At 42.5% G+C, this 14660-nt stretch overlaps 1 protein-coding gene across 2 annotated transcripts in view; it reads right to left on the bottom strand.

Annotated features, from left to right (window-relative positions):
* Positions 1 to 14660, bottom strand: part of LOC140493839 (WD repeat-containing protein 70) — a 194298-nt gene that overhangs the window by 72187 nt on the left and 107451 nt on the right. For both annotated transcript variants that reach the window (XM_072592797.1, XM_072592806.1), the window contains exon 11: positions 3479 to 3578. In XM_072592797.1, the coding sequence (XP_072448898.1) occupies positions 3479 to 3578 (100 nt within the window). The remainder of the gene's footprint in view (positions 1 to 3478; positions 3579 to 14660) is intronic.

Below are 14660 nucleotides of genomic sequence, written 5' to 3'. Positions count from 1 at the left end.
TCGAGGGCCAAAGGGCCTGTACTGCGCTGTATTTTTCTATGTTCTATGTTCTAATAGTGAATGGACACACAAACTCTTAATATTCACCTGTACCTGTGTTTTTGTTTTTGCCGCTGTTTATCTACATTTTACTTATCTATGCTACTTCACTCGCAAGACAAAGCTTTTCACGGTGCCTCAGTACATGTATCAATAAATTCAATTCAATACTGCATAGAAGACTGGTAAATTCGATAGGAGTCCATGGTGTTCGGGGCAAGATACCACCGGCATGGATAGAGAAATGGCTGACTGGCAGAAGGCACAAAGTAGGAATGGCAGCCAGTGACATTTTTAGTCCTATAGGGGTCTGCGTTGGGACCTACTTATTCACAACATACATTAACGGTGTGGACTAAGGAACTGAGGGCATTTTTTTCTATGTTTGCACATGACACAAAGATAGTTGGAGGGACAAGTATTGTTGAGCAAACAAGAAGGCTGTAGAAGACTTGGACAGGTTAAGAGAATGGGCAAAGAAGTAGCAGGTGGAATACAATGCAGGTAAGTATGAATTGACTTGCTAGTTCCTGTTCAGGATTCTCTTAAGGTTAACATGCAGGTTTAGTTGGTAACTAGGAAGGCAAAATGTGATGTTTGCATTCATTTCAACAGGGCTAGAATATAAGAACAGAGATGTACTAAGGATCTGGTCAGACTGCATTTAGAGTCAGAGTCATAGAAACGTATAGCACAGAAACAGACCCTTCGGTCCAATCCGTCCATGCCGACCAGATATTTCAACCCAATCTCGTCCCACCTGCCAGCACCTGGCCCATATCCCTCCAAACCCATCCTATTCATATACCCATCCAAATGCCTTTTAAATGTTGCAATTGCACTAGCCTCCACCACTTCCTCTGGCAGCTCATTCTGTACACGTACCACTCTCTGCGTGAAAAACGTTGCCCGTTAAGTCTTTTTTATATCTTTCCCCTCTCACCCTCAACCTATGCCCTCTTGCTCTGGACTCCCCCACCCCAGGGAAAAGACTTTGCCTATTTACCCTATCTATGCCCATCATAACTTTGTAAACTCTACAATGTCACCCCTCAGCCTCTGATGCTCCAGGGAAAACAGCCCCAGCCTGTTCAACCTCTCCCTATAGCTCAAATCCCCCAACCCTGGCAACATCCTTGTAAATCTTTTCTGAACCCTTTCAAGTTTCACAACATCCTTCTGATAGGAAGGAGACCAGAACTGCACGCAATATTCCAACAGTGGTCTAACCAATGTCCTGTACAGCCGCAACATGACCTCCCAACTCCTGTACTCAATACTCTGACCGATAAAGGAAAGCATACCAAGTGCCTTCTTCACTATTCTATCTACCTGCGACTCCACTTTCAAGGAGCTATGAACCTGCACTCCAAGGTATCTTTGTTCAGCAACACTCCCTTGGACCTTACCATTAAGTATATCCGTCCTGTTAAGATTTGCTTTCCCAAAATTCAGCACCTCGCATTTATCTGAATTAAACTCCATCTGCCACTTCTCAGCCTATTGGCCCATCTGATCAAGATCCTGTTGTAAGCTGAGGTAACCTTCTTCACTGTCCACTACACCTCCAATTTTGGTGTCATCTGCAAACTTACTAAGTATACTTCTTATGCTCACGGCCAAATCATTTATACAAATAATGAAAAGTAGTGGACCCAGCACCAATCCTTGTGTCACTCCACTGGTCACAGGCCTCCAGTCTGAAAAAGAACCCTCTCTGTCTTCTACCTTTCAGCCAGCTCTCTATCCAATTGGCTAGTTCTCCCTCTATTCCGTGAGATCTAACCTGGCTCACCAGTCTCCCATGGGGAACCTTGTCGAACACCTTACTGAAGGCCATGTAAGTCACATCTACTGCTTTGCCCTCATCAATCCTCTTTGTTACTTCTTCAAAAAACTCAATCAAGTTTGTGAGACATGATTTCCCATGCACAAAGCCATGTTGACTATCCCTTGCCTTTCCAAATATATGTACATCCTGTCCCTCAGGACTCCCTCCAACAACTTGACCACCACCTGGAATATTGTGTGCAGCTTTGTGCCCCATATCTAAGGAAGGATGTGCTTACCTTGGAAGGGGTCCAGATGGGTTTTATAAGAATGATTCCAGGGATGAAGGGCTTGTCAGTTGAGAAGCAGTTGAAGACTCTGTATCTATATTCAACAGAGTTTAAGGATAAGGGGGATCTCATTGACATGTACAGAATCCTTAACAGAGTGGATTTGGAAAAAATGTTTCGACTCATTGGAGGGACTAGGATGCAGAGTCACAGTCTGAGTTAAGGGATAACCCTTTGGAACTGAGATGAGGAGGAATTTCTTCAGGCAGAGGGTGGGGAATCTGTGGAATTCATTGCTGCAGAGGGCTGGGGAGGCCAAGTCATTGAGTGCAATTATGACAGAGACAGACAGATTCTCAATTAGCAGGGGGATCAAGGGTTAAGGAGCAAAGGGACGAGAATAGGTTTGAGAAATGTATCAGCTATGATTGGAAGGCGAAGCAGACAAGTAGGGATGAATGGCCTCATTCAGCTCCTCTATCTCATGGTGTAATCATGAAACAGGCTGCTTTCAGCACAGCCAAACCTTTTTCACTGAGGTATAATCCTTATTGTCAGCTTGTCCATTTCCATGGCTTACCATCATTCATTCTTTTGTCTTCCTAACTGATTTTTCTGTCTGTGGGCTCTGTCTCCACTTAAAGCTGAGGAGAGGGTAGTGGTTGGGAACGGTTCAGGCTTTCTTTCAAGGAAGCAGTGAAGGACCATCTGCCAAAAAGGGGATGGACATGTCGAGCGATTGTATGTCCATCGTGAAAAAGGGGCACCTTTTGAAACCAATGTAAAGCATCATTCAAGTCATGGATGTAAGCAGGAAAGGACTGGACAAGGAGAAAGAAAATCAAGTCATGGCAGGAAGACATAGGTTCCTTTAGCCCAGGAAAGGAAGAGAAAAAAATATTTCTTGTTAAAACAAAAAGAATGAAATGGAATTGGAGGGGATGGGCAGCTTTGAGATAGCACGAGGCACGGTTGCTGTAGACTGTAGTGAAGTTAGTCCCAAGAGTGCCACATGCATCGGGTGTGGATCTCAGGATATAGTGAGACTAGCTCCCTGAGGAGTGCTGTAAGTCACAGAGATATTGGTGATCCTGGATGGATTTGAAACACAAAGGATGAAACTTAGCTGGAATCCATGGGGGTTAAGACTGAGCCAGAGGCAGTCACTAAGGAATGAGAGGTGGCCATGAAAGCAGGTTTTGGCAAATAGAAAATCAGGAACGCTGATATTCCAGGTGAAATTTGGCAATGGTCCTTAAGAAGGCATATATCCATAGATGTGACAAGATCTCAGTGCTGAATGTTGATTTGCAACTATTCGCAACACTTGCGCAGTACTTACGAGGCACATATTTATATGTACAGAAACAGACACATACCACCACGTGAGGCCAGGGTGTTGCCGTCGTATGAGAAGCTAAGACAGGAGGTGTCACTGCCAGGAGCATGTGCCTGTCGATTATGAAACTTCGTATGAACCTATGGTAGGAACGAACAAAGATTAACAGAACATAATCAGAACATCAGCCACAGCTGTTTGCTCAACATCTACTTCAAACATGACTGCTCACGATCAGAGGCATCATATCCGAGATTTCCTTCATGCTCAAACAGCAATGTCCGATAGAGGCATCCCCAGGAGATCACCCTGTGAAACTCAAGCTGGCTTGTCTGACTTATTGGTCTGAATGTTTCAAACAAACAACCTAGCCAAGCTTTCAACTCACCCCGATTCCCCAAAATCCACCATCTACAAGGCAGAAGTCCACCGTGTGATGGATATTCCCCACTTAACTGGATTAGTGCTGAAAATGTGTTGCTGGAAAAGCGCAGCAGGTCAGGCAGCATCCAAGGAGCAGGAGAATCGACGTTTCGGGTATGAGCCCTTCCTCATGCCTGAAATGTCGATTCTCCTGCTCCTTGGATGCTGCCTGACCTGCTGTGCTTTTCCAGCAACACATTTTCAGCTCTGATCTCCAGCATCTGCAGTCCTCACGTTTTCCTACTTAACTGGATTAGTCCATCTCCAAAAACACTTCAGAAGCCTGACACCATCCAAGACAAAGTAGATTGCTTGATTGACACCTTAAACATAAGCATCCAGTCCCTCCACCACCGATGCTCAGTAGCAGCAGTGTGTACTGTCAACAAGATGCACTGCAGACATCTAACAAAGACAGCACCTTTCCAGCCCACAACTAACTCCATCTAAAAGGACAAGGGCAGTAGATATACGGGAACATCACCACTTGCAAAATCCCCTCCAAAACACATCACCCTGACTTAGAAATATATCACCGTTCCTCACTGGGTCAAAAAACCTGGAACTTCTTTGTAAACTGCACATTAAGTCAACCTACAGCTCATGGATTACATTGGTTCAAGAAGGCAGCTCACCACCTTCTCAAGGCCAAAAGAGCACAAGCAATGTAAGCTGGCCCGGCCAGCAACACACGTCATATGAATGAAGACAAAAGACATCTGGATCGGGCTTATCAGCTCCTTCGTTGTTTGTGGTTGATAGTATTTTAATTCAAATGACACTTAGAACGTAGACCAGTACAGACCCTTCAGCCCTCAATGTCGCACCGACCTGTGAAATCAATCTGAAGCCCAATAACCTACACTATTCCATTTTCATCTATACGTCTATCCAATTACCATTAAAATGCCCTTAAAGTTAGCGACTCTACGACTGTTGCAGGAAGGCTGTTCCACACCCCTACTACTCTGAGTAGAGAAACTACCTCTCACACCTGTCCTATATCTATCACCCCTCAATTTATAGCTATGTCCCCTTGCGCTAGCCATCACCATCCGAGGGAAAAGGCTCTCATTGTCCACCCTACCTAAATCTCTGATTATCTTCTCTGTCTCAATTCAGTCACCTCTCAACCTTTTTCTCTAACGAAAACAGCCTTAAGTCCCTCAGCCTTTCCTCATAAGACTGTCCCTCCAGACCAGGCAACATCCTAGTAAATCTCCTCTGCATCCTTTCCAAAGGTGCCGCATCCTTCCTATAATGCGGTGACCAGAACTGTACGCAATACTCCAAGTGTGGCCGCACCAGAGGTTTGTACAGCTGATAAATGATCGAATGGCTCTGAAACTCAATCCCTCTACCAATAAAAGCTAACACACTGTATGCCTTCTTAACAACCCTATCAACCTGGGTGGCAAATTTCAACGATCTATGTACGTGGACACCGAGATCTCTCTGCTCATTCACACGACCAAGAATCTTACCATTAGCCCAGTACTCTGCATTCCTGTTACTCCTTCCAAAGTGAATCACCTGACAGTTTTCCTCATTAAATTCCATTTGCCACTACTCAGCCCAGTCCTGCAGCCTACCCATGTCCCTCTGTAACATACAACATCCTTCGTCACTATCCACAACTCCACCAGTCTTAGTGTCATCTGCAAATTTACTAACCCATCCTTCTATGCCCTCATCCAGGTCATTTATAAAAATGACAAACAGCAGTGGCACCAAAGCAGATCATGTGGTACAACAATAGTAACTGAGCTCCAGGATGAACATTTCCCATCAATTACCACCATTGGTCTTCTTTCAGTTTGCCAATTTCTAATCCAGATCACTAAATCATCCTCAATCCCATGCACTTAAATGAAAGGGTAGAAGAAGCGAGAAACCTTGGAGTGCATGTCCATAGGTCCCTGAAGTTAGCAGGACAGACAGGCAAGGTGATTTAAAAAATACACCAATGATACTTCCCTTCATTGGGTGACAAACTGACTACAAGAGGAGGGATTTTATAGTGGAACCATATAATACACTGGTTCTGCCACAGCTGGGGTTCTGTGCACAGTTCCAGTCACCACATTACACGAAGGAAACAACTGATCTAGAGAATACAGAGAACAAGTACAAGAGGTGGACTTGATAGGCTAGGATTGTGAGACCTGACTTAATTGGGCTGTACAAAATAATGACAGGTTGGGAAAGAGTGGACAGAGAGGGCATATTTCCCCTCATGGAGAAGTCAATTGCTGGGGACACAGAAATGGAGTGAGTAGTAGGAAGGTTAGAGGGAATGAAAAAACGAGCATGGTGGCCAGCCTCTGCAATTTACTGTGCAGCTGTCACAAAAATAGGTTGATGTGGAGGTGCCGGTGTTGGACTGGCATGGACAAAGTTAGAAGTCACATGATACCAGGTTATTGTCCAACAGGTTTATTTGAAATCACAAGCTTTTGGAGCACTGCTCTTTTGTCACGTTGACACTTCACCTGACGAGGGAGCTCCAATAGTTTGCGACTTCAAATAAACCTGTTGGACTATAACCTGGTGTCATGTGACTTCTGACAAAAATAGATGGAAGACAAATGGTGAGGATGAAACAAACAGTTTTCAGAGGAATATAGAAAGGTAAAGGCGAGTGGGCAAAAACTTGGCAGATGGAACATAATGTGGGAAAATGTGAGATTATGCACTTTTGACAGGAAGAATTGAGTAATAAAATCACAAAGATCTACAGTACAGATTGTGGTCCTTCAGCCCACCACGTCTGCAGTCAAAAACAACAACCGAACTGTTCTAATCTCATAATCCAGCTCTTGCCCATAACCTCATGTCTTGACATCACAAGTGCACACCTAAATATTTCTGAAATGCTATGAGGATTTTTGTCTCGACCACTGTTACAGATAGTGAGTCCCAGATTCCCACCAACCCTAGTGTCGAGGCTTGTCCTCACATCTCCTCTAATCTTCCTGCCCCTTACCTTAAGTGCTGTTTGGTCAATGATCTCTTCATCTTGTCATTCATCATTATTTGATACATGTCAATCAAGTCCCTCCCTCAATCTCCTCTGCTCTAAGGAAACAACCCAAGTCTGTCCAATCTCTCTTCATAAATAAAACTTTCAGCCTAATCAACATTCTGGCAAAGTTCCTCTGTACCCTCTCTAATGCTATCACATCCCTTTCAATAATGTGGCTTCCAGATGTGTGCACAATTATCCAGGTGAAGCTGAACCAATGTTTTATGCGGTTCCAGCTCTTTGACTTTTTGCCTCAACTAATAAAGGCAATTTTATTCATTGCTTTCTTAGCCACTTTAGCCACCTGTCCTGACAACTTAAAGGACTGCTGTACATGCACACCAGGTCCCTCAGATCATCGGTGCTTCATCATGTATTCCCTTGTCTGCTTTGTCCTGCAAATGTGCATCATCTCACATTTGTCTGGACTGAATTCCATTGGCTACAGATCAGCCCCATCTGACCAGCCTCCCAAATCTAAGGCTATCCTCTTTGCTATTTACCATCCTACCAACTTTTTGTATCATTTGTGAACTTACTAACTAACCCTCGTGTATTCAAGTCACGGTTCAGCCACATTGGAGTAATGTGTGCAGTTCTGGTTGCCATACTATAGAGAGGATGCAAAGGTTTTGGACAGAGTGCAAAAAGTATACCAGAATGTTGCCTGGATTGGAAGGTATTCTCCATAAGGACAGATTGGACAAACTTGGATATTTTTCACTACAGCATCAAAAGCTGAGGGGTAATCTGATTCAACTGTATAAAATTATTAGAGGCATAGATAGGTGGATAGTTGGAAGCTTTTTTCCAGGGTGGAACTGTCAAATACTAGGGAGCATAAGATTTAAGCTGATTGAAGGAAATTTTAAAGAAGATGTGAGAAGCAAGCTTTTATTTTTACACAGAGGTGCCTGTAACACTATAGTTGAAAAATGTGATGTTGGAAAAACACAGCAGGCCAGGCAGCATCCAAGGAGCAGGAGAATCGATGTTTCGGGCATATGCCCTTCTTCAAGAATGATGCCAGAGATTGGGAGAAGCAGATATGATTGGAACGTTGAATAGACATTTACACAACACATGGATAGGCAGGGAATAGAGAGACAAAGACCAGGCGCTGGCAGATGGGATAGTTTAGAATGGTGTTGTGGGCGACACAGACATGGTGGGTTGACCAGCCTGTTCCTGCTCTAAGTCATGAATATAAGCCACAAACAACAAGGATACCAACACTGCATCCTGTGGGACCTCAGTGAACACAAACTTCCAGTCAGAAAACATCCTTCAAACATCACCCTCTGCTTCCTGCCACTCAGCAACTATGGATCCAATTTGCCAAATTTCCTTTGGTCTAATGGGTGCTTACCTTTGCTATTAGTCTTCCATGTGGGGCCTTATCTTGTTGGAGTCCAAGTAGACTGTATCAAAGGCATTGCTTTCAGTTACACACCTGGTTACCTCTTCTACAAATCCAATAGAAGAGCTGAATATTATATAAATGGGGAAAAACTGCAGAAAACAAACAAAGGTATTTGGGGGTCCCCATCCATGAATCATGAAAAACTAGCATCCAGGTTCAGCAGGATGTAGGGAAGTCATTAAAATGTTGGCCTTGGAAAGGGTCCAGAGGAGTTTACAAGAATGATCCCAGGGATGAAGAGACCGACTTATGAGAAGTGGTTGAGGATTCTGAGTCTGTATGCAATGGAGTTTAGAAGGTTAAGGGGTACATTATATCTTATTGACACTTACAGAATACTGAGAGACCTGGATAGAGAGGATGGAGAGAACATAGTTCTACTGGAGAGCCAGTGGGTGTGAACTATTTGGATTTCCAAGGCCTTTGACAAGGTGCTGCATAGGAAGCTGCTAAATAAGATTGCATAAAATCTAAGGTATAGAAATAGAATTAGGCCATTGAGCCTATCAAGTCTGCTCCTCCATTCAATCATGGCTGACATGTTATTCAACCCACTGTCCTGCCTTCTACCCTTGACCCTTAATTCACTAACTAACTTAAAACCTATCTATCTCTTCTTAAATGCACTCAATGACTTGGCCTGTGTGGCAATGAGTTCCTCAGAGTCACCACCCTCCAGCTGAAGAAATTCCTCCTCATCTCAGTTCTAAAAGATTATTCCTTCACCAATGCTTAATCTCGCCTATCAGCAGAAACATCATATCCGTGTCCACTGTATCCAAGCTTCTTGGTATCCACAGGGATTGGTGCTCAGTCCACTGTTGTTTGTCATTTATATAAATGATTTGGATAGATAGAGGAAACATGGTAAGTAAGGTTGCAGATGACACCAAAATTGCTGGTATAGTGGACAGTGAAGAAGGATATCTAAGATTACAAAGAGATCTTGATCAATTGGGTCAATGGGCTGAGAAGTAGTAGATGGAATTTAATTTGGATTTAATACAAACAAGGACAGGATTTAGACAATTTAGATGACAATATGGGAAGTATGATTAGTAAATTTGTCAATGACACCGAAATTGGTGGTTAGGTCGACAGTGAAGAAGGTTATCTAATGGTACAAAAGGATCTTGATCATCTGGGTCAATGGATTGAGGAGTGACAAATGGATTTTAATTTACATAAATATGAGATGTTGCATTTTAGTAAGAAAAAAGGGCAGGACTTTCACAGTTAACAGTCAGGTCCTAGGGAGTTTTATTGAAAAGAGAGACCTAGGGGTTCAGGTACACAGTTCCTTGAAGGTAAGTATTTTTGCGCTGTCTGGAATGAACTGCCAGGGGTGGTGGTGGAGGGAAATATGATAGGGGCACTTAAGGTGCTTTTGGATAAGCAAGGAACAGAGGGATATGGACCAAGGGCAAGCAGAAGCAATTAGTCTGGCATCATGTTTAGCACAACACAGTGGGCCAAAGGGCTGTTCCTGTGCTGTGTTGTTCTATGATCTATTTGTATTTCACTTCTCGACTGCCAACCGAACTTGCATATTAATCATAAGAGAATCCTGAACTGAGACGCCCAAATCCCTTTGCGTTTCAGATTACCGAAGCCTTTCTCTGTTTAGAAAATAATCTACACCTCTATTCTTCCTACCAAAGTGCATAGTGTCATACTTTCCCACATTGTATTCCATCTATCATTTCTTTGGCCACCCTCCTAGGTTGTGCAAGTCCTTCTGTAGTGTCTCCATGTTTTTAACACGACCTGACCCTCCACTTATTTTTGTGAACATATTCACACTTGGTAACAATACTCCGAGTTCCTTTGTTCAGATTGTTAATGTATAACACAAATAATTGTGGTCCCAACACTGACAGCTACAGAACTCCACTGGTCACCGGCTGCCATCCTGAAAAAGGCCTCTTTAACCCTACTCTCTTGTTTTGATGTTGAAGGCATGTACTATATCATTAAGAGGGAGTGCAAGATGTTTTGGCAATGAGAGTTTGCAGGCAACTGTCACGCGACTGACTAGCAGTCTCAGTGTATACTGGAAAATTGAAAATATGTAACATTTGGCTGTAAACTAGATACCTCAGTTGTTTTGACAACCATTTGAATTTAACCAGTTTAAATTATGTCCCAGGATACTAAAACCCAATCAAATTTGAATTTTATTATTTCAACAACATTGAACCAATAAGACGATCTGATGTATGGAGTACAATTAAGCCATCATTTTGAGAGTTAGACAGAGAGAGAGACTTCCATCCAAAACACTCTTTATCAAAGGTACCTTTATCACATGAAACATCTTTGCAGCAAAAGACCAGAAGCGACCCAGGGAGATCTGTAGCTGAAAGAAAGACACCCCAGCCGACAGCTGCTGTTCGGGTTTGAAAATGAAGTTGTAATTTGAATTTTAAGGGATTTTATTGGACCAGTATGTTGTTATAGAATTGGAGACAGATAACAGACCTTTAAGAGAAAGGAGGCTTAGAGTTATAAATAGTTGTTGTTTAATGTTCACTTTTAGAGTTAAAGAATAAAATTGATAGGTTCCTTTAAATAGTGGAATTTGAGAGTTCTCTATCACTCATACTTTAAAGATTACAAGGCTAGGTGAGCTTTTCTGGGTGTTGGGTTTAACTGGCAGAGGGGTTCACTGCTGTGTCGTAACGGTCTGGTGCTCAGGTCTGTGACTTGGACAGGTTTATACAGGTCCAGTCTAAGATTTGGACAGATTTGGGGTACGAAAAATCCCAGCAGATTGAAACACTTGCCGTTTACTGCCCTAGATTTAACAAAAAAAGGTGAGAGAGTTTGTTTAATTTTGGCTACTCGTGGTTGGTTAAATTAAAAGTGAGAGAAATGACTCTTACGATTGCTAAAGAGGTTCTGGGGTTTGAAGATGATTCCCAAATTTGCCAAGAAAGTTTCAAAGGACAGGAAAAGAGCACACTTTTAGAATCAGCACAGAGGTTAGATTATGTGTTTAACCAAGGACAGAAGTAAAGCTGAAATTGTAAGGGAGTTAGTCATGCACTTAGGTGTGCCAAAGAAAAAGACAAGTGCAGTAGAGTTAGAAAAACTTAAATTATAATTAAGGAAAATTGAGTTAGCAGATGAAGAGAGAGAGAGGAAAAAGAAAGGGAGAGAGAAAGAGAGAGAAGGAAGTGAAATAGAGAGCAAGTCCTTAGCTGAGCAAAGAGACAGAGAAAAAAGGGAGGGAGAGAGAGAGACAGACAGACAGAGAGAGAGAAGGAAGAGAAAAGAGAGAATTTGAACTTCAGAAGTTGCAACTTCATCAGGAAAGTCAAGTTAACAGGATGGAGATGAAGAGAAAAGATAGTGATGTATACAAAAATGTTACAACGCTGCCACATATTGATGAGAAAGATGTTGAAGCCTTCTTTATTTTATTTGCAAAATTGGCTAGGCAGATGAAGTGGTCAGAGAACTTGTGGGTAATGCTAGTTCGGGCTAAGCTGGTAGGCAGAGCTAGTGAGGTATTTGCAGCGCTGTTAGACGAGGGGGGAGCAGAGATTATGCAGATGTCAAACAGGCTATTTTGAGTGTCTATGAATTGGTACCAGAAGCATATAAACAGTGGTTCAGAAACACAAAGGAGGAACCTGGTCAGACTTACGTTGAGTTTGAAAGAATTAAACATGATAATTTTGAAAGATGGGTGTGGGCCTTAAAAAAGACCTATGAGGCTCTAAGAGAGATTATTCTGCTGGAGAAGTTTAAAACCTCACTTCCAGAGACGATAAGAATTCATTAGCTTCCTGCAAGAATTTCATCCTGTGAGGGATAGAAATTCGAAGAAGGGGAGATCTTACACTATGAAACAAACAATAGATAAGCTCAAGAAGGGGAAAAAGAGGTGAGAGGCCTCGGGTGCTTTCACTCTAATGTAGTGGGATATAGGAAATTACAATTATCGGTGTTTTAAGAAGGGCACTGGGAAAAGGTATTTTCAATGCCAGAAGGTGGGACACAAAGTCACAGTGCTAGTCATTAAAGAAAGGCACTGTGGGAAAAGATGCTATTCCAGTGGTATTAGTGAAAGTAGTAAAGGAAACCCCAAGAAACGTTGAGGAGCTGAAGGAGAGTGCACAGCCTAGGCAGGGGCTGGGTATTGAGTTTGTGCTTGATCTCTATAAAGAATTCACCTCTGTGGGTAAAGCTTACTCAGAAAGAACAGGAGAAAAGGGAAAGAAGTTTTAATTTTGAGAGATACAGGATCTAACCAGCCTCTAATTGTAAGAGGTGAAAATATTTGCATTCTTTCTGACCTGTTACCCAACAGAGTGGTAATTTGTGGGATAGATGGACAGAAATTTAGTGTTCCCCTATGTAAGATCACGTTGGAGTGCCAACTCAAGACTGGGGAAGTAACAGTGGGAGTGATTGACAGTGTCAGTTCCAGGAATTCAGTTTTTTCTCAGGAATGATTTAGCAGGGTCCAAGGTGGGAGTGACACCCCTTGTTGTGGAGAAGCCCAAGGAAGACCAGGGAGCTGAGTTAAAAGAAAAATACCCCGGGAATTTTCACAGACTGTGTCGTAACAAGATTCACTATCCTAAGTCACAGCACGAACGAAAAAGAAAGAGAGATATGAAGGAGTTGAGGTTCAGTTAGCGGAAACCCTGTTTGACGTAATGGTGCAGGAAAAACCTGAACAGGCAGAGGGTCAGAGAGAAGTGTTTACTCTGAAAGACTAAGAGACTTGCAACAGAAAGACGAGACAATAAAAGATCTATGCGTTGACACATACTCAGAAAAGGAGGTAGAGAATATTCCTGAGGGTAATTACCTTAAAGCTAGAATCCTCAGACGGAATTGGAGACCACGGCAGGTTAGTGCAGAGGAGAAATGGGCCAAAGTGCATCAGATTGTGTTGCCGGTAGCATACAGGTAGTGTTATGGGTAGCACATGAATTACCAGTAGGAGGACACATGGGGGTATAAAAGACTCAGGCTGAGGTACAAAAACATTTCTATTGGCCTGGAATGCACAAGGATGTGGTTAACTTTTGCCGTACATGACATACATGCCAAATGGTAGGTAAGCCACAGGTGCTAATAAAACCTGCCCCTTTGTTGCCAATTCCTGTATTCAAAGAACCTTTCATGCGGATTATGATTTATTGTGTATGTCTCCTCTCAAGAACTAAAAGTGGGAAACAGAACTTGTTAACCATAAAGGATGCATCTACCAGATTTCCAGAGTCAATTCCATTATGGAGTATTAAGACAAAAAGGGTAGTAGAGGAGTTAGTAGCTTTCTTCACACGGTATGAGCTACCCAAAGAGATTCAGTCAGACGAAGGGTCTAATTTTACTGCTCGGCTGTTTAAGGAAGTCATGGATAACTTAGGTATACAACACTTTAAATCCAGTGCATATCATCCTGAAGCCCAGGGAGCTTGAGAAAGATGGCATCAGACTCTGAAGACCATACTGTCAGGATTACCCGAATGATTGATATAAAGGTATCCCATTCAAACTGTTTACCATTAGAGATGCCCCAAATGAATCTACTCAGTTTACCGCTTTTGTGTCAATGTTTGGATGTGAACTGAAAGGCCCTTGGAAACTAATTGAAGAGAAATTGACAGGACCAAAATCAGAGATTTCACACTTGGATTATGTATCAGAGGTTAGGGAAAGATTAAATGGGGTAGGTGAGTTAGCTAAACAACCTGAAGAGGGCATAGCACAGAATGAAACAGGTGGCAAATTAAAAACTGTAAAATTTGGATGGTTTTCCATGGGGATGATGTATCAGTATTGTTTCCAGTGGTAGGAAATTCCTTTAAAGCCAGGTTTAGGGTTCCCTATCAAATTGAGAAAGAATTGAGTCAGGTAAACTATCCGGTAAAGATGCCGGTTAGGAAAAAAACTCTGGTATACCACGTGAACATGTTGAAACCTTATTATAATAGAGAGAAGGACTTGGAGAAACAAGTGTTAGTTACTGCCCCACAGAGTGAGGAATCAAATCCAGATGTTGTGCAGTTTGATGTGCCTCAAAGTACGTTCAACAATGAGGAACTTCTTGAGGAATGGGATAGGTTAGTAAACTATCTGCCTCAGGAGCAAAGAACCCAGTTGAAAGGTTTGTTGCAGCAGTACAAGGACGTATTCAGGAATAAGATGGGAAGGATTAATGCTGCTGTGTATGAGGTAGAATAGGGAATGCTGTTCTGATAAAACAATACCCCTACAGGCTTAATTGTTTCAAAGCCACACAGGTCCTGAAGGAAGTTGATGTGATGCTCAACAAAGATATCATTGAACCAAGTCAGAGAGAGTGGAGTTCGCCAATTGTGTTCGTTC

The sequence above is a fragment of the Chiloscyllium punctatum genome, chromosome 2 (genome assembly GCF_047496795.1).
Source record: "Chiloscyllium punctatum isolate Juve2018m chromosome 2, sChiPun1.3, whole genome shotgun sequence".
NCBI lineage: Eukaryota > Metazoa > Chordata > Chondrichthyes > Orectolobiformes > Hemiscylliidae > Chiloscyllium > Chiloscyllium punctatum.
This window is presented reverse-complemented; position numbering and strand designations above follow the sequence as displayed.